Source organism: Schistocerca cancellata, chromosome 1 (genome assembly GCF_023864275.1).
Source record: "Schistocerca cancellata isolate TAMUIC-IGC-003103 chromosome 1, iqSchCanc2.1, whole genome shotgun sequence".
In the NCBI taxonomy this organism is placed as follows: domain Eukaryota; kingdom Metazoa; phylum Arthropoda; class Insecta; order Orthoptera; family Acrididae; genus Schistocerca; species Schistocerca cancellata.
In genome coordinates, this window is record NC_064626.1 from 427765410 (window position 1) to 427790827 (window position 25418).

The following is a 25418-nucleotide window of genomic DNA, read 5'->3' on the forward strand; positions in this document are numbered from 1 at the left end:
CATAGGACCGTTGCTATTCACAATATACATAAATGACCTTGTGGATGACATCGGAAGTTCACTGAGGCTTCTTGCAGATGATGCTGTGGTGTATCGAGAGGTGGTAACAATGGAAAATTGTACTGAAATGCAGGGGGATCTGCAGCGAATTGACGCATGGTGCAGGGAATGGCAATTGAATCTCAATGTAGACAAGTGTAATGTGCTGCGAATACATAGAAAGGTAGATCCCTTATCATTTAGCTACAAAATAGCAGGTCAGCAACTAGAAGCAGTTAATTCCATAAATTATCTGGGAGTACCCATTAGGAGTGATTTAAAATGGAATGATCATATAAAGTTGATCGTCGGTAAAGCAGATGCCAGACTGAGATTCATTGGAAGAATCCTAAGGGAATGCAATCCGAAAACCAAGGAAGTAGGTTACAGTACGCTTGTTCGCCCACTGCTTGAATACTGCTCAGGAGTGTGGGATCCGTACCACATAGGGTTGATAGAAGAGATAGAGAAGATCCAACAGAGAGCAGCGCGCTTCGTTACAGGATCATTTAGTAATCGCGAAAGCGTTACGTAGATGATAGATAAACTCCAGTGGAAGACTCTGCAGGAGAGACGCTCAGTAGCTCGGTACGGGCTTTTGTCAAAGTTTCGAGAACATACCTTCACCGAGGAGTCAAGCAGTATTTTGCTCCCTCCTACGTATATCTCGCGAAGAGACCATGAGGTTAAAATCAGAGAGATTAGAGCCCACACAGAAGCATACCGACAATCCTTCTTTCCACGAACAATACGAGACTGGAATAGAAGGGAGAACCGATAGAGGTACTCAGGTAGCCTCCGCCACATGCCGTCAGGTGGCTTGCGGAGTATGGATGTAGATGTAGACAGATGTAGATGTACGACAACATTAAGATCGGGACGCCAAGTTTTATGGAGTAGCCAGGTGTATCGGGTGTGGGGATCCTATTGGAGAAGAGACCGTAAGAATCAGCGTAAAAATCGAGACACCTCGATACGACGCAGCCAGATGTTTTGCGCGTGGGGACGTCTGAAAGACGAGACGAAGTCCACGGCTGTGCAGACGTGATGCAAGCGGCCGCCTTTACCGCTAAGCACTCCTTCTGGGTACCGGCAGATAAGCGACGCTGCCGGCGCGGCGGCGCGGACGCGGCCTGCCTCTGCCCCGTGACGTCACGCGGCGCTGTATATATCCGGCGGCGCTGCGGTCGGCGCGCCAGACAGCGCTTGCTGAGTCACAGAGACGGACAGTGTGTGCGGTGAGAGTCGAGTGCGAGCCGGCGGTCTTCTGCAGAGTACAGAATACGACAGCACATCGCAGCATACGGCAGTTACGCGACGCGCCACGGAACCATGACGTCGACGCCGCGAGAGGGCCGCCCCTGGAGCTGGCGGCAGCTGGTGTTCTTCCTGCTGGTGGTCGTCACGCCGCTTATGTTCTCCGCGGCCCTCGCCACACCCGTTCAGCCCGACGGTGAGTTCTTGTTTACCGCTGCGTCCCCGAGCTGTCTCTCGCAGCCGGTGTTCAGCGCACGTTCGCCGCTATGCTCTAAGCTTTTCAGACGAAGTGTTTAGAGGTTTCCCCGGGAAATAACGTAGTGACGAGTAAACTGCAAAAGTGACACAAATTTTGTGCTCGTCTATCGGGATCAGTGCTGTGGTCACGAAAGTTTTCTATGTTGTCTCGTTCTTAATTGTGATGGAACTGATACCAGTGGGTGACCTGAAGGATATTAAGGTTTCGCGTCAGTGTGATTCTTCTAAGAGACTCGACGTTGTATCTAACAATGTTTAGAGGTAAAGGTGGTGCTATAATGTATTCACACTCTTCAGATACGAAGAGTAAACAGTGAAAAACTGAAGTTTTGTTACGCGGTGACCCAGACGCCGGTTCGAATTCAGGTTCGGCATAGTTTTTATTTCTCATCATTAACCCGTTTCATTATAATATGTCTACGAATGAATGTAGCAGAATATGGAGTGCTTTGTTGTCAGTCTAATGTATGACTCTTCCAATTTCATCCGTATCATTCCACTGTCGAGACAAATACCATCCTAACAAAAAAGGAGGAATCTCTTCCTTGAATAGACTACTAATTTATTCACAAACTGGTTTTCGCCGCTTTAGGCGATCATTAGATCCCGTAAGACCTCAATAAACCAATATAACTGCAAAATCTTAACGAATTCCTTCTTCTTTTTGTAATTATTGCCATATTGTTCCACTAACCGGTAGAGAATTCAGTCAATGAAGTAAATGTCTGGTAAACCTTGAAATCGAGACAAGAATGACGAACCAATGATTTTTTTGTTGTCACAGGACGGTCTGTTAGAAACACAAGGGTAGTTGAGCTGTATTAGCGTTTCCTATAAAACTATTCCTTCGGGAAAGCAGCCACTCACTTGCGTGACTCCAATGGATGCCATCGTAATTTCAGCATCCAGTTCAGCGGCAAGTATTTTCCGAAACAAAAATTAAATCGATGCATTCTACTTATGCTAGTTTTACATGAAACATGTCAGTTGTAGCAACCATACTGGTATTACAGTTGCTAATTCAATCTGATTTTCGGCTACCTCATATCGCGTACTGCAGAAGCCCAATGGAGAGTTAGGTGATTGAATTCACGCACTGTTTATTGTAGACTTCGCTCCGTCAACATCGGATCGTCTGCTGTCCTAACTCACTGACGTTAAAAGTGAACAGGGCTCTGTTATGTGACCGGAATAGCCGAATGGCTGGCGCTGCCAAGCTCGGTGTTGGCGAGAGAAGTTAGGTCTCTTTTCTGTCTATCACAAATTTAGCATACGCTAGTAAACAGTTAAGTGTCCTGTCACTTCTTTTTGTGCAAAATTGTTTCGATCTGCCGCAGTAACAAGAGCACAGCTGTGAGTAATGGATTTCATTGCAACTACTGTTAATAGTTTTTTAATAGTTCAGAGTTCCAGCAATAGTTGTTTGTAAATACGTTATTGCAACTGTGTGTCAATGCCAGAACCAATCAATAGCTGAACGACTGCATGTCTTTGCCACTGTTAAAACTTAAAGTACAACTTGAAGTACAGTGAAATTTTTTTTCCCGTCCGTAGCCGGGAGTAAGACACAAAAATCGAAAACAAATGAACTAATTTTCCTAGGGAAATTGAGTAATAGTGTCTTACGCAAATGCATTCTGTGGGGATGTTGCAAAATTCGAAGAATTAAACAAAGCGTCTAGTGTGAGCAGTAAGTGAGATATGAAGTAGTTACAGAAGGGCTAAAACAAGGTTTCCTTTACTTACTTAACAGCACACTTGCGCGCAGAATACCCATTCTTGTTACGATACCGTGAACATGAACTGCAAAGGAAAAGGGATACGTGACAAAATATAACAATTAAAATAGATTTCAGTATATTTATTGCTCCTAATGCGGTTTTCAGTGTCTTTTTGCCGTTGTTTTACTTTCATAACTGAATCCTTTCGCGTTGACTTGGGACGGGAACACTTAATCGCGGTTTTTTAGTAGTATCACACCCATTCAGTGTCCGAGAAATGGTGTCAGTCACCCACTGGCCTCAGTCCTTCTGGATACTCGGGATGCTAATTAATTATAAATATTTTGACCTTAGAACTAATGGAACGCGAAACATATGGGATACGACCTCATTAACTAATTATTGCTATTAGTGATTTCCGAATGGCTACATTCGGTATAGGTAATGGCACAAATAATTTGTCTTGCAGGCTGATCTTTGGCTGACCTAAAAACATGTACCACAGACAGCTTCTGTGGAAATTTTTATTATTACTACGCGTTTAAATTGTTACTTACAGGCATCAGATATCTAGTTACAACACGAAATTTCTTCTCTAGTTTGTTTGACGTGATGGAACCTCTCGCTTGGCTAGGCATGTTTCGAAATTTGTGAACAGTTATGATCTTAAAACAGGTCAAATTATTAAAGGAAGAGACGCTCCTAAGGACAGCCTCTTATTTGACAGGAACTGATTGTTTTAACTAAATGACGTATAGCTGATGTGCCAACTAAGAGTTTTTCAGAAATACTTGAAAGCTGTGAATAAGTGCCTCCTTAAAATGTTTTTAAATAGTCTCAGCAGTAGCTGCCTCAAAGTTAAATATAAATAAAAATTATGGTTTTCCTTGAATGTCTACAAGCTATGGCCACTAACTACTCGAAATGTTTTTGATTTTGAACTATTTAAAACAACTGAGCAATATATTCAGATTCGTTCGGATCTCACTGTCTGGGGTAGGAAACAGATCGCAAGTGTTCCGACTGCACGGCAAAAGATCTTAACGATAATCCACTGCATTGACAAGCTGGAGACATATCGATTTCCCGGAATCGAAAGCGACCGTATACTGATAGTTTTCTCGATCCCGTAAATGAGTCAAGCCACTTGGGAGAAACGTATCGGAAGGGCATTCCGTGGAAAATTCGCGCGGCGGGCGAGCCCCTCGGCGTTCGCGAGCTGCGACCGTGCGCCGGGCAAGGTTGTCCGTGACGCAGGCGCTGCTCCGATCAGCTGCTGCCGCCTATTTGCGGAGTTTGATCTCTGGCGCGCTGGCTGCCGCCCCGCCATCTGCGGGCTCCGGTTACCGGCCGCTGCCGCTCTCTCGCTTCACTTGTCACCCGCCTGCTGCTAGGTGGCCGACGATTTGCGGAGGCACATCTGCCACTTGCAGTAGTCAAGTGAAGCGCCATCTTTCAAGGATTTTGGTCATGCCTTGGCAATACAATTTATGAATAACAAAAATAAAGTAATTAACATGACAGTCAATTACGTAGAGCTGTAGTCTGACAAGGATGGGACAGGTAGTCGGCCGTGGCCTTATGGTAGGAACGATCCCGGCAGTTGCCTGAAGTATTTTAGGGAAACCTCGAAAAATCAAACTAAGGCTGGCAGGATGCAGTGTTTCATAATGTTAACACTACAATCTGTCATGTGACGCCAGGACCACAGCGACGGTGTTTGGATTCCATCTTCTCATTTGGTAGCGTGAAAAAGCGAGTCAACATCCCTCCATAAAGTGTGAGATATTGCGGTCAGAAAGAGGATAAGACGTTAGTACTATTCACTGCAGAGTTCTGAGAGTAGGTTTTTCGAAATAAAAGAGGAAAGCTATGTTTACCCAGGGACCGACTCAGATTAAAGCTGTGGAAGTATAATCCGATGTAATTATGTTCTCTAATACGAAGAGTGTAACTTCCCATGTCGTTAAATTAAGTTACTCCTATTACGGTCTTAACAAGCGTGATGGCGCAGTGATAACACAACTGAATAGTATTCGGGAGGAACCACGTTGAAATCTCCATCCGGCCAGAGAGATTTAATTGTCCCGAGATTTCTGTAAATCGCGTAATCAAAATTCTGGAATGGTTCCTCTGGAAGAAGACACATCCGATTTTCTTCTCCTTCTTTCCCAGTACGAACTTGTGTTCCGTTCCTAAAGAGCTCGTCGATGGGACGTTCAGCCCTAATATTCCTTGATCTGTGACTTGTTTCGCGAAGGAATCCTTGGCTAAAAAGTTCTCGGTAAACTTTCTGTGTCAGAGACGGATAAAATCCGTTGCTTTCTATGATTATCTTCATCATTGTCGTCAAGGGATATGTCTGATGACGATGATTGACGTGGACATAGAGCGCTTCGTATGTTACCTGAATTTGAAGCTGCAAGTTTACCGAGAACTTTTTGTCCTAATAATGCTTTGTTCATACGTGCCACGTGATAAACAGAACATCCGTTAGCATATTGCTTCCATCAGTGAACACTCATATAAATTGTTTAATGGCATTACCAGTTTCAACTGACCATTCATTATCAGTACCCATAAACATTTCTTTGTCGATATTTGCGTCAAAGCATGCCAGTTGACAACTTGACTTACGGCTTCTACTAGAGGACTGTCTATAATGACTATCCATTAATGTATCTGGACATTGACTTAAATGGTATCCTCGTTAGATTAGTAGGAAAGTTTCAGGCAGAGAGAGAGAGACTGGCTAGAAGACACTGCTAAGTCAAAGTTCTGAGTTGAGGCGTGGTCCGATATTTCAGTTTGAAAGATCTGTGACCAGCTTTCTACTCAGCACTCAGCATGGATTTCTAACCAGAGTTTAAGAATTTTGATAGCCGGATTTTTTCACGTTATTATATTTTTTAAATCTCAGCTCGAAATAACATGCCAGATAACAGATGTCATAGATTTGAATGTGAAATATTTACCGGAGCTTCGTCATTCTACAAGACACAAAGTTTTCGCCCACTTCCGTTACTGACAACAGTATTTTTGTTTTATAAAAAGCTTGCGCTGTAATTCGCATGTCTTTCGTGATGAGATGTGGTGATGAATCATGTAACATGCTGAAATGAAATGACGTTCCAATTGAGATGGATCGGAATGCTGTTCTCGTAGGAGACTATCAGTTTTTGCAAAAACAGACATAATGTCTTATGGGACAACAGCAATCAGTGATTTTATAATGTTACTTAAAATCCGTCTTGATTGCAAAAAATTTTTTATTATTCATATGACCGGTTTCGGTTCATTCAGAACCATCTTCAGATCTGATATTTCAGTTACAGGAGTAACCCGTCCAAATCCAGCACCTTTCACATGCTACGTTCCACATGTGACGTAGCATGTGAAAGGTGCTGGATTTGGACGGGTTACTCCTGTAACTGAAATATCAGATCTGAAGATAGTTCTGAATGAACCGAAACCGGTCATATGAATAATAAAAAATTTTTTGCAATCAAGACGGATTTTAAGTAACATTATAGACTATCAGTTTGTTACAGTTCCTTGGTACAGTAGTACGCTAATAAGAAACAGCGTCCTACAAGTGCAGTCCTCGAGATTATATATATATATATATATATATATATATATATATATAAAATAGTGTGTGTGTGTGTGTGTGTGTGTGTGTGTGTTTCACGGACATCGCTATATGCTAATTGATATTGTGAAACTACGTCATATGTTAGATTTTACTGTCGCAGTGACACCAAAACTGGTTATCAAGTTCGGTTGGAAGATACAAGCGGGCAGCGAAGGGGAAGACTCGTAAAGATCGATTTTTGTGGACGCATCACGAATCCGCTTCGTTAAGGAGTAGCGCACTGCAATATTCCACTCGAATCAGTTCCTGTAAGCTTCACTTTGGACTCGATTCGACCGACCCACTATCGTGCTCTTCCAGGTCTCGCACTACGATTTCCTTCTCCGAACACGGCTGGAGTACAGCAGGTAGGCTGTCCGGACAAGTGCCGGCAGTGTGCGCATGCGCAGACCTTCCTTTCTGGATGCGTCCGGCGCCCCGCGAAGAGCAGCGACGCCTTCAGATGGCATCGGCGGGCGTGTCGTGTGTGGTCCTTTTGTCATCCGGCGCGCAGCGACTGACTGGCGGCCCGCCAGCTGAGGGTGGGTGTGTTCTGGCAGGGCGCACGCCGCCCGACTCCGCAATGGGCGTGCACAGGCAGCCGACCCAAGGCCGCCTCGGCCAGGATACGTAGGCGGACGCATTACATACACAAAGGTCCGGCGACACTGCTTTACTTTCACCCCGTACTGTGGTGCGCCCACGACTCTTACGCCGGTCGCATGTATATTCACGTACTACTAAGTTGCCGGGAAAATACGCAAAAGATCCTGTTGCAAGAGTACAGTTCTCCCCTAGATTTCTACTAAGTGAAACGTGTTTCTTCCATTCTTTCAGCCTAGTTAGTTATCTTCTTGTAATATCACCATCGAAGATAATGTAATAAATTAAACGTCATATAATGCATGCCCCACAAAATTTCATAAACGGTTCAAGAGTTAGATAAGAGATTTTCCCATAAATACTATTACATATTGTTCTTCATTGTTACTCATATTTTTACCGAGAGAGGTGGCGCAATAATTAAGACACTTTACTTCTATTTATTTGGAAGAAATAGAGTTGAAGTAACTCCCGGCCTACAATATTTCGACTTTCGGGATTTTCCAAAATCACTTAAAGCGAATGTCGAACTTTTTTGCTAGGCTGAGGCGCATTCTATGTCTGATCCTTACCCAGTCCGAGTCGGATTTTCCATGCCCCTGAGAGTTTGCTGAACTATAACCCTCATACTGATCTTCTTACCGATTACTCAGACGAAGGATATCAATTGATGACTTGAACAGACATAGTTACAGCACCTGCAAACGAACGTCGTAATAGTACGTGACGAAAATATCCATGGAAACCTTTTTGGAATACTCGTAAAGCGTATAGCGCTTTTTCAGGTAATATTCTGTAGCCATGCTGAGGGAATTAGATTAGGAAATGAGGAGTTTTGCTATTTGGGGAGCAAAATAACTGATGATGGTCGAAGTAGAGAGGTTCAAATGGTTCAAATGGCTCTGAGCACTGTGGGACTTAACATCTTAGGTCATCAGTCCCCTAGAACTTAGAACTACTTAAACCTAACTAACCTAACGACATCACACAACACCCAGCCATCACTAGGCAGAGAAAATCCCTGACCCCGCCGGGAATCGAACCCGGGAACCCGGGCGTGGGAAGCGAGAACGCTACCGCACGACCACGAGATGCGGGCAAGAAGTAGAGGGGATGTAAAATGTAGACTGGCAATGGCAAGGAAAACGTTTCTGAAGAAGAGAAATTTGTTAACATCGAGTATAGATTTAAGTGTCAGGAAGTCGTTTCTGAAAGTATTTGTATGGAGTGTAGCCATGTATGGAAGTGAAACATGGACGATAAATAGTTTGGACATTAAGAGAATAGAAGCTTTCGAAATGTGGTGCTATAGAAGAATGCTGAAGATTAGATGGGTAGATCACATAACTAATGAGGAGGTATTGAATAGAATTGGGGAGAACAGGAGTTTGTGGCACAACTTGACTAGAAGAAGGGATCGGTTGGTAGGATATGTTCTGTGGCATGAAGGAATCACTAATTTAGTGTTGGAGGGCAGCGTGGAGGGTAAAAACCGTAGACGGAGACAAAGAGATGAATACACTAAACAGATTCAGAAGGGTGTAGGCTGCAGTACGTACTGGGAGATGAAGAAGCTTGCACAGGAGAGAGTAGCATGGAGAGCTGCATCAAACCAGTCTCAGGACTGAAGACCACAACAACAACATATTTGTGAATTCTACATCTGGATTTTGTCATGACGCAAACAGTAACGAACAATCAAAGCCTACTGGCGATGCAACAAGGGTGGCGAAACGTAGTTGGGAGGAATGTACCTTGCGTTATCTGCCAATACATTTATAAGTATCATAAAGAGCAGTACTAATCCTAAAATTACCTGACCAAATCTTGAACTCGGACATTCGACTTTTGCAGGTGAAGTTCTTGCCGACAGAGTTAACATGGCAAGCCTTAAGAGCCTTATGTCAACCACTATCTTTTTTTCTTTTTAAAATGTACAGAATTCCTTCTACATATCTGGAGGGTAAAACATTATCAGGAGAAAGAGTGTCACGAAGAATGGCTAAATTAGAAAGAACGGCTGTTTACTACAGTTTCTGTCTTCTTGTAGCGGTCTTTAAAGCCCCTTCGTTTAAGACAGGCCGGCCGGAGTGGCCGAGCGGTTCTAGGCGCAGGTTCGAATTCTGCCTCGGGCATGGATGTGTGTGATGTCCTTAGGTTAGTTAGGCTTAAGTAGTTCTAAGTTCTAGGTGACTGATGATCTCAGTTGTTAAGTCCCAGCCATTTGAACCATTTTGTTTAAGGCAGTGCCTTTACAAGGTACAGCTTTGGCATGTGCGACATTACGTAACTATTTGTCGTTGTTCTCACAGTTTACTGAGGAGTTACTGACGGTTGCGTTGCAGTAGGAGACAAAGGATACCTAAGTACGGTCGGAAATCGATATGGCGTTGCGCCGCTGTTCTTGATTCGAGATGTCCGTTTACAATATACGGTGCGAGTGCAGTTGTCGAGCTGTTACAGTGGACAGTAGAGTGGTGAGGCAGGACAGAACAGGAAGGCCGGTGCAGCTGCGAGGGCCCGGGGCTGTCCCGCGGCAGCCGGAAGTGCTCCAGATCTGTGCTGCACCGACCGGTGCGGCGCGCTGTGCCGTGTTTTATGGAGCACGCGGTGCCCGCCAAGCCGCCACGGCCGACGGGTTTCCGTTAGGCGCTCAAGGCCTGTAGGCAGCTTGCGAACGGGGCTCGCCGTGTTAGGGTTCCGTAGTCCGTATTAACCCGTGCGGCAGGCCGCGCTGGCGCGGGGTAGCTCACACTCCAGTGCGGCTTTCAGAGGAGCGCCCGTCCACCAGCGATGGAGTCTGTCAGGGAGCGGGATGAGCGTATTAATTCCGAAAGCAGAAAAGTCAGAGCTGTATGCACAGTAAGTAGGTATCGGACTATACACTGAGTCTTGGGATACCTCTTAATATCGTGTGGGACCTTTCTTTTGCACGACGTAGTTCAGCAACTAGACGTGACACGCACTCAACAAGTTGTTGGAAGTCCCCTGAAGAAATGTTGAGCCACGCTGCCTCTGTCACCATTCATAATCGCGCAACTGTCGTCAGTCCAGTATTTTGTGCACGAACTGATCTCTCGATTATCTCCGATGGGATTCATCTCGGGTGATAAGGATGGCCAAATCTTTCGGTCGAATTGTCCAGAATATTATTCAAACCAATCGCGAACAATTATGGCCCAGTGACATGGTGGACTGTCACCCATCAAAATTTCATTGTTTCTTTCTGTGGGCCTTGTTCGGCTCACGCGGGGACGGCAGTGTTACTACGGATTTGGCAGTGTTAGTAGCAGAGGATAGCCGAATGCCCTTCCTGCCACCCCGAACCCTCTGGGACGTAATTAGTGTACCCCAACTGCGCCTAGTGTAAGCCATGAAATAGTGCGAATGTTTTAAAATGTCTGAGAGTCGTGGAACTGAGGCGGAACGTGGGGACCAGCCCAGTATGCACCTAGCTGGATGTGGAAAACCGCCTAAAAACCACATCCAGGCTGGCCGGCATACTGACCCTCGTCGTCAGTCCGCCAGGCGGATTCGGTTCGGGGCCGGCGCGCCTACCCGAGTCCAGGAATCAGCGCATTAGCGCTCTCGGTTACTCTGGCGGTTATCCATAAAAATTTCACTGTTGTTTGGTGACGTCCATGAACGGTTGTAAACGGTCTTCAAGTCGCAGAACATCCAGAAGACCCTGCCCATTCTGTGTAAACACGGCCCACACCTTTATGGAACCTCCACCAGCTTCCGCAGTGAATTGTTGACAACTTGGGTCTATGGCTTTGTGGGCTCTGCACCACACTCGAAACCTATCATCAGCTCTTGCCAACTGAAATCAGGACTCATCTGACCAGGTCACGGTTTTCCAATCGTCTAGGTTTCAAACCGTATGGTCACGAGCCCGGGACAGTTGCTGTTAGCAACGACAACCTCGTCGTTCGTCTGCTGCCATAGCTCATTAACGGTAAATGTCGGCGCATCCTCCTAACGGGTACGTTCGCCGTACGTCCCACATTCATTTCTGCAGTTACTTCACGCACTCTTGCTTGTCTGTTAACGCTGACAACTCTACGCGAACGCCGCTGTTCTCGGTCGTTAAGCGTAGGCCGTTGGCGTTGTCCGTGGTGAGACGTAATGCCCGAAATTTGGTATTCTTAGCATTCTCTTCACATACTTCCTAACGTTTTCTGAAATGGAATGTCCTATGTGTCCAGCTACCATACCACGTTGACAATACGTTTATTCCCATCGTTCGGCCATAATCACCTCTGACAGCCTTTCACATGAATCACCTGAGTACAGATGATAGCTCCACCAATGCACTGTCTTTTTGTATCTTGTGAAAGCGATGCTACCACCATCTGCATATGTGCTTATCGCTGTCCCACAACTTTTGTCACCTCAGTGTAAGGATGCATAAAACGAAAACATCTTTTCATATTAAAACATTGCCCTCTTGGCCACAATCAGCAGAATCGAGACAGACTGACTGCCGTGTCATCCTATCGAATGGCGTCATTTGGACGCAATATGGAGGGGTGGACGTCAGCGCACCTCTCTCCCAGTTGTTGTCGGATTAGGAAATCCGAAGCCGCCGCCACTGGGTCAAGCAGTTCCACAACTGGCATTACTGGTCCCCGTTCCACCAAGGAAAAATACCTGGCAGTACCGGGAGTCGAACCCGAGTCCTCCGCTAGTCTGTCAGCCTTGATGAACACTCAGCTACGGAAGCAGACTGTTTTACATCAACTGAAAATTGTTTTTAGTGGTAGATTCATGGCTGTTTTTGTGGAGAAACAAGCCACCTACTCACTATTTCCGAAAGGAGTCATATAATAAATAACTCAAATGAAAGAATTATCTGTCTGGATGTTTCTAGTTAAAAACGCACCGTAAAGATTTTGCCACAGCCACGAATACGCAGAAGGCAACATGCCATCTTACCACGTTCAGTAGAGTCGCGCCACTTATTGTGCTATGCCGTTTTTAAGGAGCCGTGTGTTGCCTTCAAAATTTACGGCATACTAGTCTCCAAATACCAGTTTCCAGCTCAGTTTATCTTGGACAGGTTTCTAAGTTTACGAACTGTGAATTCTCAACCTTGGTGTTCGTATTTAGTAAGTTAATTTGTTTCGAACGGTTTCTTTATCATTACATAATCACAGTGAAACGCAATCGCTTTGTACAAATTTGTAAACGGACGAGTTATTTTATTCTCAGGAATAATCAAATATAACGTCGTACTTCGTGGATGAGCAAATATTTCCTAACATTTTATGTGTTTTATACGACAAAAAATGATTTAAGAACTACGTGATGCTACTTATGCCCATTGTGTTTGATAATTCTAAGAATACAGGTCGGGATAGCTAACTCCAGGCGTACTGAAATTAATCGTTCTGTACGTATATGATTAACACTAATAACTATCCCGTCAGGAAGCACTCTTCCTCCTAGACCTATTAAAAAAAAGTTAAATACCTCAGTAATTTCGATGGCCTTGAATTCTTACTATGGAAACATCTGTTTTTCGGCCATCAGCTATACCCACCTTGCCGAGACTTCGAGGATACGGCGCGAGCAAGAATTCCAGTTCTTACTGTGCGACAGCAGACACTGGTCGCCTTAGCAACAGCTCCGTCCACGTGAGCTCTGCCTGGCCTCGGGGACGCATAGCTACAGCAAGGCCGGCTCAATTTGTGGCCGATTGAATCTTGACAGTTTCGCCCCGTGTCAACTACAGTCTCCTGCTAGCTCAATATTGATACAATCAGTTAGGTCATCTCCGCATATCGAGCAACAAAGGAGAAATTCTTGTCACTATACGCGAAAGTGTATGAGTGAGTGTATGAGTGAGTGAGTGAGTGAGTGAGAGAGAGAGAGAGAGAGAGAGAGAGAGAGAGAGATAGATACCACAGCAGGAGACTGCGACAGCATATAACAAGAGAAATATTCCAGGTGAAGAGCGAGCCACGTAAGAGTTGAAATAAAATGTGAATGCATTGTCATCATTACGACTTAGTGGAAGGTTACGTCATTAATTTAAGGGATATATCTGGTGGTGACAGTTGTAATTCTACTTTAACTATTTCGTCCTATAAATGTCCTACCATTGCCAGAATTTCGGCCTATCTGAACCAGGCAGCGAATGTTACCCTGCAAGTTTTTAAATCAATCGAAAGCTTCTTTTCCTGTCTAACGACAGGCAACTGAAATGACCTTAAAGTTTCAGGAGTCAGAGGTATTGCGCGCAGCGAATGTAGGACCTTCTACGCAGTAATTATTTATCCCGTTCCGTCTTTCTGAACTCCAGCCGCAGAGACCTGTTTGTCGCACAAGCTGGCCGTATTTAGGAAAGCGAGAGAGCTTGTTTGAACAGAGATGTACCTGTCCGTTGGGCAGATAACGCTTATTTGCTCGGCCGTATTTTAACCCATTCCCCGCACTCACTGTTATCAGGCTATGCGGTCTAACCGCTTCCTGGTCGGTAGTATGCGCCCAGAGGACGACAGTACGTCTTCTGTGTAAAAGCAGACAGGGAAAGGATAGTGGTAATTTTTGGAAAAAGAAGAGATACTCCTACACGATTCTAGAGTGTACCAATTCTTCCTTTGTCTTCCGTAGCGTTTACCTGGTACAACGTCTAATACGGGGTCCACTTTATCCAGGATTTGAAAGATTTCATTTTATTAACACCGTGGCTGGATGCCTTCCCTGACGCCAGCCGTCGAGGTCACCTAAGGGGGAGAGGGAAGTCGTGTGCGCCATCTATATACCTATAACTCGTCCGGCTCCGTGTTACCTCCCTGCCTAGCAAGCGAACACGCTTTGCATTACGTTGTACGGGCACGTTCTAGAATATACCAATAATACGTTTGCAAAACTGCACTCATGAACGTCACACACACACACACACACACACACACACACACAGAATATGGTCCTACTGGTTTTGGATAATCCAGAGAAAGTTGACGTAATTTCAATACGCTGTGTATTTCTGCTCTAACGTAAGAGCAGTTCACAAACAGCTTTTTTCTGGAACTGTAGTTAACTTGGTTTACTCACCAGACTCTTATCGGTGATTCAGTCGTAACTATAAACTACAGTGGCCTCTAGATAAGCGGTGGAGTACCCATGAGCAACGCCTTTCTTCTCTCTCCCCTCTCCCTAGCCCTCCCCTCCTCTTGTGGTTCTTTTATGCATCTAATGTACCATTCACAAGGCTGTGTTAATGACCCGTGTGTCACTGCGGGTTCAATTTTTTTACGGTAAACTAGCGCTAAATGTTATATAAAGTAAAATAGTGTTTGACAGCTTGTCTTTGTGAACGGTTCATTTCACTCTATGCAAATGCCTCATCGCTAGCATAATACGAGCAATCGACAGACTGGAAACCTGCATCTCCAAGTTAGTGCAGTCAGTCTGGCATTTTTAGGCGTAACGTCCTTTGCAACCGTAAACAAATATTTCTCAAGTTTCCTCTTCTATGCGGCCTTGGAGCCACATAATTGCCTGTAATTTGTATCCCAGTGGTGTGTTAAGCAGTGTGTGGTGTTGCAAAAAGACTTAAGAGTGATTATTTAACACTATAGGAATGTAAAAATATGGGCCTGAATCCAGCCCTCAGTGTTAATGAGGATGTTATGTTATTGATGATCTCACCTTTAAGTAAAATGCAGTAAATTGGACACACTGCAAAAAGCTTTGTATATTTAATCTTCCATTGCTCAGATAGAGCTTTGTGTAGCGTTTATTTAACGTAGTTTAAAATCAGCAGCAGAAATGTGACTTTTGATAGTAAAGAGGAATGAAATCTGCGCTGCTGGGCTAGAAGAATATTTTGAGACAGCACGTCGGCCCCTTCCGTGGTTCCCAAATTAACATCGCTCTGCGCCTGGTAAACACATGCCTCTGATTCCTTCTTTCTCACTTGCGTCCACTGTGTGCCAACACGTTCACCAGGCGTTGTACATCCTGGTCCCCTACAAGCACATCAGCCATAAACTCTGATCATTAAATCTAGCCAGCTGGGTGAAAAATTGTGTTGGCTAGGAAGGATCCGTACATTTTTTGATTGATGCCTCCCTAGCAGCTCTCTCATTCTTTTTGAAGGAACCTCGTTTGACAGTGTCATGAACTTAGACATTATTTGGAATACAACTTTCTTCCGAAGTGACACAGTCGCTTCCGCACGTATACAGCAGAAGCTTTTGTTGCTAGGAAGTCCTCAGTGGACATTGCGGAAAGATTTTACATCGGATGAGTCAGTACTCGTAAATCGCGGTTGTCTGCAAGGGATGATACCCGTGGCAAAACTTCCTCGCTTAGGACGATTTTGTGACGCACGGACCACGTGATTCGTCTTCTAAACTGCACTACTGTCGAAACCTGCCTTCTGGCTGTTACACCAGTGACTTGTTATACTGACGTCAGACTTCACCTGTTCAACGATAAGGCTTTCGAAGAAGGACGTTAGTTACTGACTCTGTAACCACTTGCTCGGGCACACAGCTTACGTAGTCTGCTGAAGGACAAATAGGAAAAGGAGTACTAAATCAGTACGGATGACGGTCGGTGAGAAAACGTTTCGATGACTTTTCCTGAGCAACTGCCTTTGAAATGCCTTAGGAAAAGATACTGATACGTCGATAATACGTTAACACTAGCATTCAACTGTTGCGCTGCATTGATGGATTTTAACAGACTGACTTTAGATAGCTTCTTACAGGACAATTCCATTTTCCATCCCGGTTCTTAACGAATCACTGTTATTTACACCACGAACAGCTAAATTATGTCGTTAGCCATGTCCAAATACTCACTCATATACTCTTAAATAATCAACTGATCGCCGTCAATAACAGTGATTTTATAGGAACCGAATCGAGAGTGGAATAGTTCTAAATAAATATTTGGTCTTGGCACCCGAAACAAGAAAAAAGTCTGAATCTTGCACCCACAAAGACAATCTCAAATGCTTTAAAATATTTTGTCAATAAGTCTGTAACATTTTAATCATGTTGTTGCTGATGTTTGCAATTCGTTCTTCGACCTACAGGCGCCCTTTGCCCTTGCACAATCGTCGGCCTGGAAAAGTCTTGTTCTTGACGCTTTTGACGCGCCCCAACTGCTTACGTAGAAACTGACGTTCATTTGTTCGCTTTAAGACGTCTTTCAGTCCTTTCGTATTTGATCTAATTGTTTCTAGTGGACAACAGTTTGGTTCGGAGACATTCTAGTTGTATGATGATGCCTCTCGTTTTCTGATACCCAGTTGCAACTCAAACCGCTAACATTTGGTTGTAAAGGACGCAGCGTCCCCATCTCTTTGGCGCTTGTTGGAGCACCGGCTGGTTCATTTGGATTCCCGCCACCTCGCAGCCTGCTTACTTCACTCTGGCCGCTCGTCTCTAGTATTTCTGGGTTTTAGTTATGCAAAAGCTGACCAACTGGTGGCCTGAAACTATGTCGTGCCGTTCTTGCAGCCACCGCTGCCTAGAAAGAAAGACTGTTTTCTCGGGACGGCAGAATGAGGTGCGGATTAACCTAAGCCATGCGCCATTGTTTGCGCCTTAAGAGCTCAGATGCGACGCTGGAATGACACTAAAATTAGAATTGTTTGCGTGCAAATAATGAGGTGATAATAGTCGCGAGATGATGCGGCTTAAGTGGGGCATTTCGACAGCGACGGACGTGTGCCAGGCTGTTTTCGAGAGCGTACGTGACTCTTTGCTGCCTTCGAGGCGTCGCCGTGGTGTTGGACGTCGCGCAGTGGGCGTGGTCATTCGTGGCGAAGCATGTGTGCCGGACTAGAGTGAACGCAAGACAGTCTTCGTTTTGAAGAGAGTTAGCTGATGCTTCCCATCAAGAGAGTTTGTGAATATGGAGCGAACCAATCCGTTTATAGCCTTAAACTTACTGAGAAAACTGAATAACGCACTGGGTGACCGTCTGGCCGGAATTATTTTCTTGTGAAACTTTCTTTCCACATTTACATGTCATAAACCTTTCTGTCTACTTTCCTACCTTTAACGCCTTCTACATTCCTATGTTTTCCTGAATCAAATTTTTTTTTTGGGGTCTAGTCTGCCTTTATTTTTTCTGTGCACTGATTTGATGCCTTTTTTCTGCCATCGTTCTAATTATTCAAGGAATACCATTATTATTATTATTTCCATTCTTAGTTAGACTTCAGTTTGCACCTAAAATTGTGCCACATGAATGCAAACAACTTCTATTCATGATCGTTTAACTGTCTGTCAGTTTGCATGGATAACGTATAAAAACAAGAAAAAACGAGGAGCCAAAACCGCTTCATCTTCAAGTTGTTATGGTAATACTTATGATTTGACTTTTCTCGCCTCTTCTTCCCTGTAAGTTTTCGTCAATTATCTGGCACGCTAGTCATTTTTATTGCCAACGGCCTTCCCGCAGTGGTAACACCGTTTCCCGTCAGATCACCGAAGTTAGGCGCTGTCGGGCTGGGCTAGCACTTGGATGGGAGACCATCCGGTCTGCCGACTGCTGTTGGCAAGCGGGGTGCACTCAGCCCTCGTGAGGCAAACTGAGGAGCTACTTGATTGAGAAGTAGCGGCTCCGGTATCGGAAACTGGCATACGGCAGGGAGAGCGGTGTGCTGACCACATGCCCCTCCATATCCGTATCCAGTGAAGACTGTGGGTGAGGATGACACGGCGGCCGGTCGGTACCGTTGGGCCTTCATGGCCTGCTCGGGAGGAGTTAGTCATTTGTTATTACTTTCAACAACTTTCCCGAAACTTCGGCAATACTGTTTCTATACGACCCGATGCAGCCGGTTCACCGTATGTTGCACGTTACAGCATTCAACGAAGAACTGAACTAGCTCTACATTTCGCAGGCGATGCTAATTTATTCAGGCACGAACTGAAATAATGCTAGCTTAAGTTCTGGTTTGCGAAACTTACTATCTGCTTCCGTGTCGCTCAGTGAATAGCACTGCAACTCGTAACGCGGAGGCAGATAAACCAAATTGTATGGAAATTAACCTTTATGTTGGAGTGTAAGCTTCGCTGGCTCATAGCCGTAGTTGTCAAAGTTGTATTCTAAGTTCCACGTTTGTGTCAGCCTAAAACAGCGTGCAAGCAGATGATTTTTAAGGAATAGGTAACTGACACGAACAGTTAGACTTGCATGTTGCCATCTGACAGCAGAACGTTGGTGGATCATGGACGTACAATAGTAGTCCTAACACACGTTATCTCAAATTGTGCGATCAGGAGAGCTGCACAGGTTCCATTTTTAGCGCTTAGTGACACTAGTCAGACTGACTACTGACTGTTTACTCTACTCGTCTTTGTATACGCTCCAAGATACCTCTTAAATAGGTGTGATACGGATCTCACACTTGAGCCTTTCTTTCAGTTTAAGATCTACAACTGTTTCTGAAGCATTCTCTGCAGTAGACAGACAACGTATCAGTAAATAGAAGCTTGCCATTTTCTTGATCTGCAACTGGTGAGTTAGCTATATGAATGCGCTCGATTCGCATTTACAAATTATTTTCTGGGCGAAGATGCAGAACGAACACGAATGCAAGCAAGGAATGCAAGAGATAGTCCCAGTGTTTATTGCTACGCAGATTGTGGGAGCTGTCCCGCTTCCCACACGCAGAATACTGTCCCTCGCCACAGGACCTCCCTGGCGCGCGCTGTCGCCAGTAACCCGGTTCTCAGAGCGCCACAAGAGCCCTCCGACAACCACTGTCGGATTTCATAAACCCGTGATTCCTCCGACGATTCTGTGTCACGGACATATTGCGAGACCAGTCGTACCGGCAGCCTGCGTTGAGCCGTGTATCCTTCCCTTGGCGTGCTAGGAAAGTGTTGTTCGTTCTGTGCAAGGTGTAAACGATAATTGTTCACATCGTACGAGAGAGCTGTACAGGAACTCGAGGTTAACAATTTTATACAGGCCACTTGTCGTCAAACGTATATGAAAAGTACCTTAAATGGGCCTACAAAAACCACATAAGGTTCAGCGCATGCGTGTCGCGCGAGATTTTGATATCATTTCGATCTCTACGCTTAAACTGTTAGTCTCAGATATCAAAGATAAATATAATATTTTCTGTTTCATTTCATTCTGGGACGTATTTTAGCCAGAGGGCGTAGTTTTACAGTATTTCAAGAAAAACTTACAAAATTTTGAGGTATATTCCCGAGAAGAAAGATCACAGGCGGCCATGTAACCTATAAATTTGTTAGTCTTGACTTTCTCTATACCACTGTGGTACGTTTTAAACAGTTTACCGTTTACGCCCTGTATAAAAATTGCGCTCTGTTTCTGTCGTTAAGTTCGTTAGCAGTCGCATTCGGGAGGACGACGGTTCAATCCCGCGTCCGGCCATCCTGATTTAGGTTTTCCGTGATTTCCATAGATCACTCCAGGCAAATGCCGGGCTGGTTCCTTTGAAAGGGCACGGCCGACTTCCTTCCCCATCCTTCCCTAATCCGAGCTTGTGCTCCGTCTCTAATGACCTCGTTGTCGACGGGACGTTAAACACCAATATCCTCCTCCTCCTCCTCCTCCTCCTCCTCTTCCGTTAGCAGCGTAGCCATGGCGACCTTGCTCTTTAAAGCTACAACAATTAATGTTGAACACTGTCTGCGATATCATTCCAACATCATTTCTCGCATACGCTGAACAAGTACTAGGCTGACATATTACAAGTATGTAAGATATCCCAGTTTTCTTCAAATATTTAGCGCCCCGCTAGCCTGTGAGATCAGCCCTCTACACTCGTGTGTTCTGTTCTGGTGATACGCTCGTGTTCTTGTATAATTTCTGTTTATCGAATAAACTGCTGGCAGAAGTGAACATAGGTGTTAATTGGTATCTGATAGGGACTGCAGTGCGATGCTGATACATTATTTTGAACAGGTTCACTGTCTGTAAACGTAATCTTAATAGCTCATGACCGAGTAACTCCGAAGATTTTCTGATAGTTGCTGTAGTATGATCTGTCTACAGAGCTCTGTTTGAGTATAGTGAGAAATATCATTAATCAGATATTACGTTAACTTTTAAACGGTCCGCTTGCCTCTTCCCGCAAATACGCTGAACTGGTTTCTTCACAGATAGCAGTGAGGGAAAATAAGCTGACAACATTTCCACGAGGGCCGCGCATAGAAAAAAAATTGTCACGTCCAAATTAACGTTTGAGGGTGACGACTGCTTTTACTAACACACTGCATAGCTTATTGCTTCGCTGTGCTAAGGCATGTTACTAACATTCAAAAATGCGCACGCACGTTCAGTTTTAGCCGCAAGTTTTTATTTCTTAATTGTTCTTTTTCCTCTTGAAGCAGTCTGTCTAAATCCCACGTAAATTAGTTTCTGATGGTATTTCATTCTCTGTAGGGGAATCGGAAGCCGAGAAGGACGCTGATCCCATTCTACAGTATCTCAAGAGATACATTTCAAAAATGGGATACATATTCGGTGAAGATACTTCCGCAAATTTGTTGCCTTTTTCAACATCGACACTCGATGACGGGGAGGAGGATACAGATTTAGCACCAGAGCGTGCGGAGATGACCAGGCACAGAGGTATATCAACAAGAACAGTGTAAAGCGTAAAAGAGCTTTGTATTTGTGCCTAACAAAACTAAAATTGTTTGTGCGTTTTTTGACGATATAATCCTATATTAACAAGTTTTATTGTTGACTAACCAATGATTTACCTTCCTAACAATTGGCTCTATAACTCTTTTCATTAAAACAATACTTTCCAAAGAAAAATACTAATTCCTTAACTTACGTTTGAAGCGTACCGTTACTAGTAGTTCCATTAACATCTTAGACATATAGAACTGCATTGCCTCATTCTTCCTTCCACTTCCTCTGTCATTTTTTCTTTCTTCCTCTTGCACCTTTTTTGTCCTATTTCTCTTCTCTCCTTCTCATTTTTGCCCTTCAGAGAAATAACGTGACAAGTAACAGTTCAGTTTTTTAGGACTTTAATATTTAATATGATATAATGTAAGTAACAGCTATAACTAAACAAATTGAAGTAAATATCTATGTTATTTAAGTTACATGGTAGTGTTAACCTTCTATTTACATTTCTGCATTAGATTTAATTACTCTGCTACGCGACTGTATGCATGGCGACAGTTGAGAGAAGATGAAATTAAAATATCTCCTTAAGAGTGGTGCACATTCATGTTTCCAAAATTGGTGTTCTCTCTTACTGTGAATATGTTTCGGTATGTAGTGACGCACTCAGTGTGGTTTGCCTTACATAGTTCTAGAAATGTGAGGAAGAAACTTCACATAAATAAAAAAATAATACGCAAAGTGGCACTACATATACCTCCAACGAATACACAATTTTAAATGCGTTGAGGAATACGTTTCAAATATTTGTCTTGTGTGGAAGAACCATATACTGTGTTTCCCTCGTAGTCTGCCGAGAGAACTAGACTGAAACGGGAGTTGGGTCAAGAGACAGTGTGCTGAGATTAATATGTTTGACATTGTTAAACCGCAATACAGCAACATACGTGTAGCTGCGTTTTGGCTGTAGGAACATACAAAAGGCTTGATTGAATCTTCAATACTAATTCCAGTTATCTGAAAAGAACTCAGGAAATGTTATATCGAAAAGCAGCTTTTACGGTTTATTGAGACATTATCCATTACTCACAGAGATAAAAAATGGCGGAATCAATAAAAGGACTCATGCTACTCACATATTATTACGATAAGTTTTTGACATTGTTTCCTGGGTGTATTCCTTTATAATACTTTACGGAGGTTTCGATCACTATTTTAAAGAGCCAAGCCCTGGTATCGTGTATGTAATGCACAAAGTAGCTTCCGCAATCTAATTTCTCGAAAACACATGTGCTCCTGAAAATTTTCCTAGTTCTTTGTCCCGCACTAGCTTTTAAAGTCAAACGCAGAAAGTTTTGTATAAGCTTCTTATGGTACCTCTTCTTGTGTTGCAGAGGACGAAGAGTTCGCCCCAATAGAAAGGATATTCTGGGGGGAGAGAGAGGATGAAACGAAGACGTCAACAACGCCGAAGTCGCCGTCCTCAGGTACGGATTAACTAACTACATTAGAAGATAACTAAGTTAATGTCTCTCTCTCTCTCTCTCTCTCTCTCTCTCTCTCTCTCTCTCTCTATATATATATATATATATATATATATATATAATGTGTGTGTGTGTGTGTGTGTGTGTGTGTGTGTGTGTCGACGATCAGAAAGTTTCTGTTCTAAGGGGGTCCAGTCAGAATCGGTATGCCAATCAGACAAAATCGCCTTAAGCAATAGGGCAATCGTCCCACCGATATACCAGGTTGAAGATACCCATTCGGTAAAGCACCGTGACCTGCTGTGTGAAGTAGTTCGTAAGTGCCTGCTGCACATGATTGCCTTTTTCTAAGGGACCAAAGGCGTGTTGGGGAGAAATCAGGTCTGTAGGGTGGGTGCTGGCGTGTCTCCTACGCAAGTTGTCGTAACTTCACCGTTACGACGTCTGCAATATAGGGGTGTGTGTTTCATGAAGCAGCAGCGCACCTTTCCATAACGATGATTTTCGACAGATTTTCTGCCAATGCACAGTTCTCATTCTCCGATGGATGTCTCCTGCAGCAGGCTAGAAAAGAATAACAGCTGCATGTCCTGTTCGGACGCATTTGGTAATAACGTCGACATAATTCACGTTTCCATTTTTATTATTCGAGTTTTCGAGCCGCTTACGTGTGGTCCTGATTTATGGCCGGCGCAGCTCCGTCTACGTTCGCCCTAATGGTTTTAATTTTGACTGACATAATCTTATGATTATGCGTCTTTAATGTTTTAATTTTTAATCTGTGACATGGCCAGTGTTTGGCTCACAAAATAATTTCATTTTTTGTTCTGAAGAAGATTCCATTACTGGAATCGAAACCTAGGTAAACGAGTAAAATTACCTTGCAACTGAAGGCTGAAAAAAAATTTTTTTTATTTGCTGTACATTTCACAGTTGCTGACACGCTGCAATATGTTAAAAATTTGTTAAGTTGACAACGCCTATCAGTGTAGATTACCCGTTTCGCATCAACGTGCTCACACTTCAACACCTGAACGACTGACCTGCTACCCAGTGGAAAATAAGCATTAATGTATTCCTCTTGTTATACGTGCTTCGAGGTGCTAACCAACCCAACCCACAAACATATGACTCATGATGGCTATTGTTATTAGTCTGGAAATCACGTAAATATCGATGTAATGTTGGCCAGTACACCGTCGCCAGTCAGAAGTAGAAATATCTGCCCTTACAACCGTTGCATCCTGTATAATTCCTCAGCTTCAAGCATTCCCCTTAGGCAGTAGACCTGCTGTGAGTAAACGCGTGTATTTAGAAAGAACTTGTCTCTTTTTGCAGACGGTAACGACAAGCCGAAGCAGCTGGACCCGTGGTCGCTGGTGTGGTACATCGGATCGTTCGGCGGTCTGGTGGCGTTCTTCCTGGCGGTGAGCTGCAGCGAGTGCTGCTGCCACAAGCCGGCGGGCAGCCAGGCCGCGGGCGCCGCCGGGGGTGCGGGGGCGGGCCTGGACGAGCCCCCGAGGCTGCCCGCCGTGGCCGAAGGGCCGCCGCCCCCGCCCTACAGCATGTTCGCGCCGCCGCCCTACGACTCGCTGTGCTACGGCGTCACCGACGAGAAGGACAAGCTGGAGGTGTTCGTGGTGCCGGTGCCCGTGCACAGTGCGGGCGTCTCGCCGCAGTCCGCCCACACCCACAGTTACAGCCAGAGCCACAGCCAGCCACCGTAATGCCGCCCCCGCAGGGCGCGGCCAACGCCCTCCAGACAGCTCGAGCCTGCAGCCGAGTCCGCTCCTCTAGAGTGCCTTCCCAGTCTGCGGAACCCGTTACCGGTTGTGATTCCCAGTGAGTAACAGGCGGCGGCGGCGCGGTGGCCGCTGGAGTCGGGTCATCACGGCCGACGCCATCCACGCGCGTTCACCACTAGCTGCTGTGTCTACATTGTCGATGAATGTACAGATACTGGAGTGTTGTTAATTTTTCATAAGCACCCGGGTCGGTGCAGACACATAACGAAGTATCTCATCGAGGATGAAATGAGAAGTTACATTTTTTTTTCTTCATTAAATGGCGCATTTTCACGTGCCTTATTCGTGAGTTTTCTAACTCTCACCGATACTTTTTTTTTTTTGTTATGAAGGCTGTGTTGTGTCACTGGAGACGATCTCCAGGTTTCTCATAGTGTGTGTACATAAGAAGTACCACAACTGAAGAAAAATTTTGTAAAAATAAAAAAAACCAAGAGACTGAAATATCCTTCGAAGGGCTTCAGTGCTTCGAGCTTCAACGAAAGTGCCTTTTGTTACGCTCTGAAATGTACAGTGAAACTGGTCTGGCGCACAGTGTGCGAGGAAGACGTGTGCTCCCTTTGCAATCGGCGTGTTGCGCCGAGCGCTTGGGATGTAGAGGTGTTCCACTCCGAACTCAGGGGATTTCTCGCGGTGTGCAGCAGACTGAGCCAGACCAGTGCGTGCCACGGTGGTGTCAGTATTACTCCGTGCGTGACCGGGGTTCGGTTCCCGGAGAGCGCAACCACTGCCTGACTGATTCGCGTCCTGTGTACGTATGAGCGGACGTGTACACATTCCCAGTGAGCCTTAGGCTAGACATGCTAGTCCCACGATATACGTATTTTGTACTACGCTCTTTTGTACCTGCCTATTTATTTATTTGAATACTATTTATATTTATTAAATACGATTTTTATGAAAATCTGTGTCGTTTACTTCTTGAGTCTACCCTTTACCTTAATTCCTTCGTCGATCGTTAAAATTCCTGCTTCATAAAATGAACACAACTACCTAATGAATACATGAGAAAGTGTTCAGA

General features: G+C 44.6%; 1 protein-coding gene across 2 annotated transcripts; it reads left to right on the forward strand.

Moving 5' to 3' along the window:
• Positions 1-1243: 1243 nt before the first annotated feature.
• On the forward strand, positions 1244-25301 carry LOC126176197 (uncharacterized). 2 transcript variants are annotated; one of them, XM_049923344.1, is made up of 4 exons: positions 1244-1492; positions 20911-21099; positions 22503-22595; positions 23931-25301. In XM_049923344.1, the coding sequence occupies exons 1-4, from the start codon at positions 1372-1374 to the stop codon at positions 24317-24319; spliced, it is 792 nt and encodes a 263-aa protein (XP_049779301.1). In that variant the 5' UTR covers positions 1244-1371; the 3' UTR covers positions 24320-25301. The 2 variants fall into 2 exon arrangements, with proteins under 2 accessions (XP_049779301.1, XP_049779309.1); XM_049923352.1 differs by lacking the exon at positions 20911-21099.
• The last annotated feature ends 117 nt before the right edge of the window (positions 25302-25418 follow it).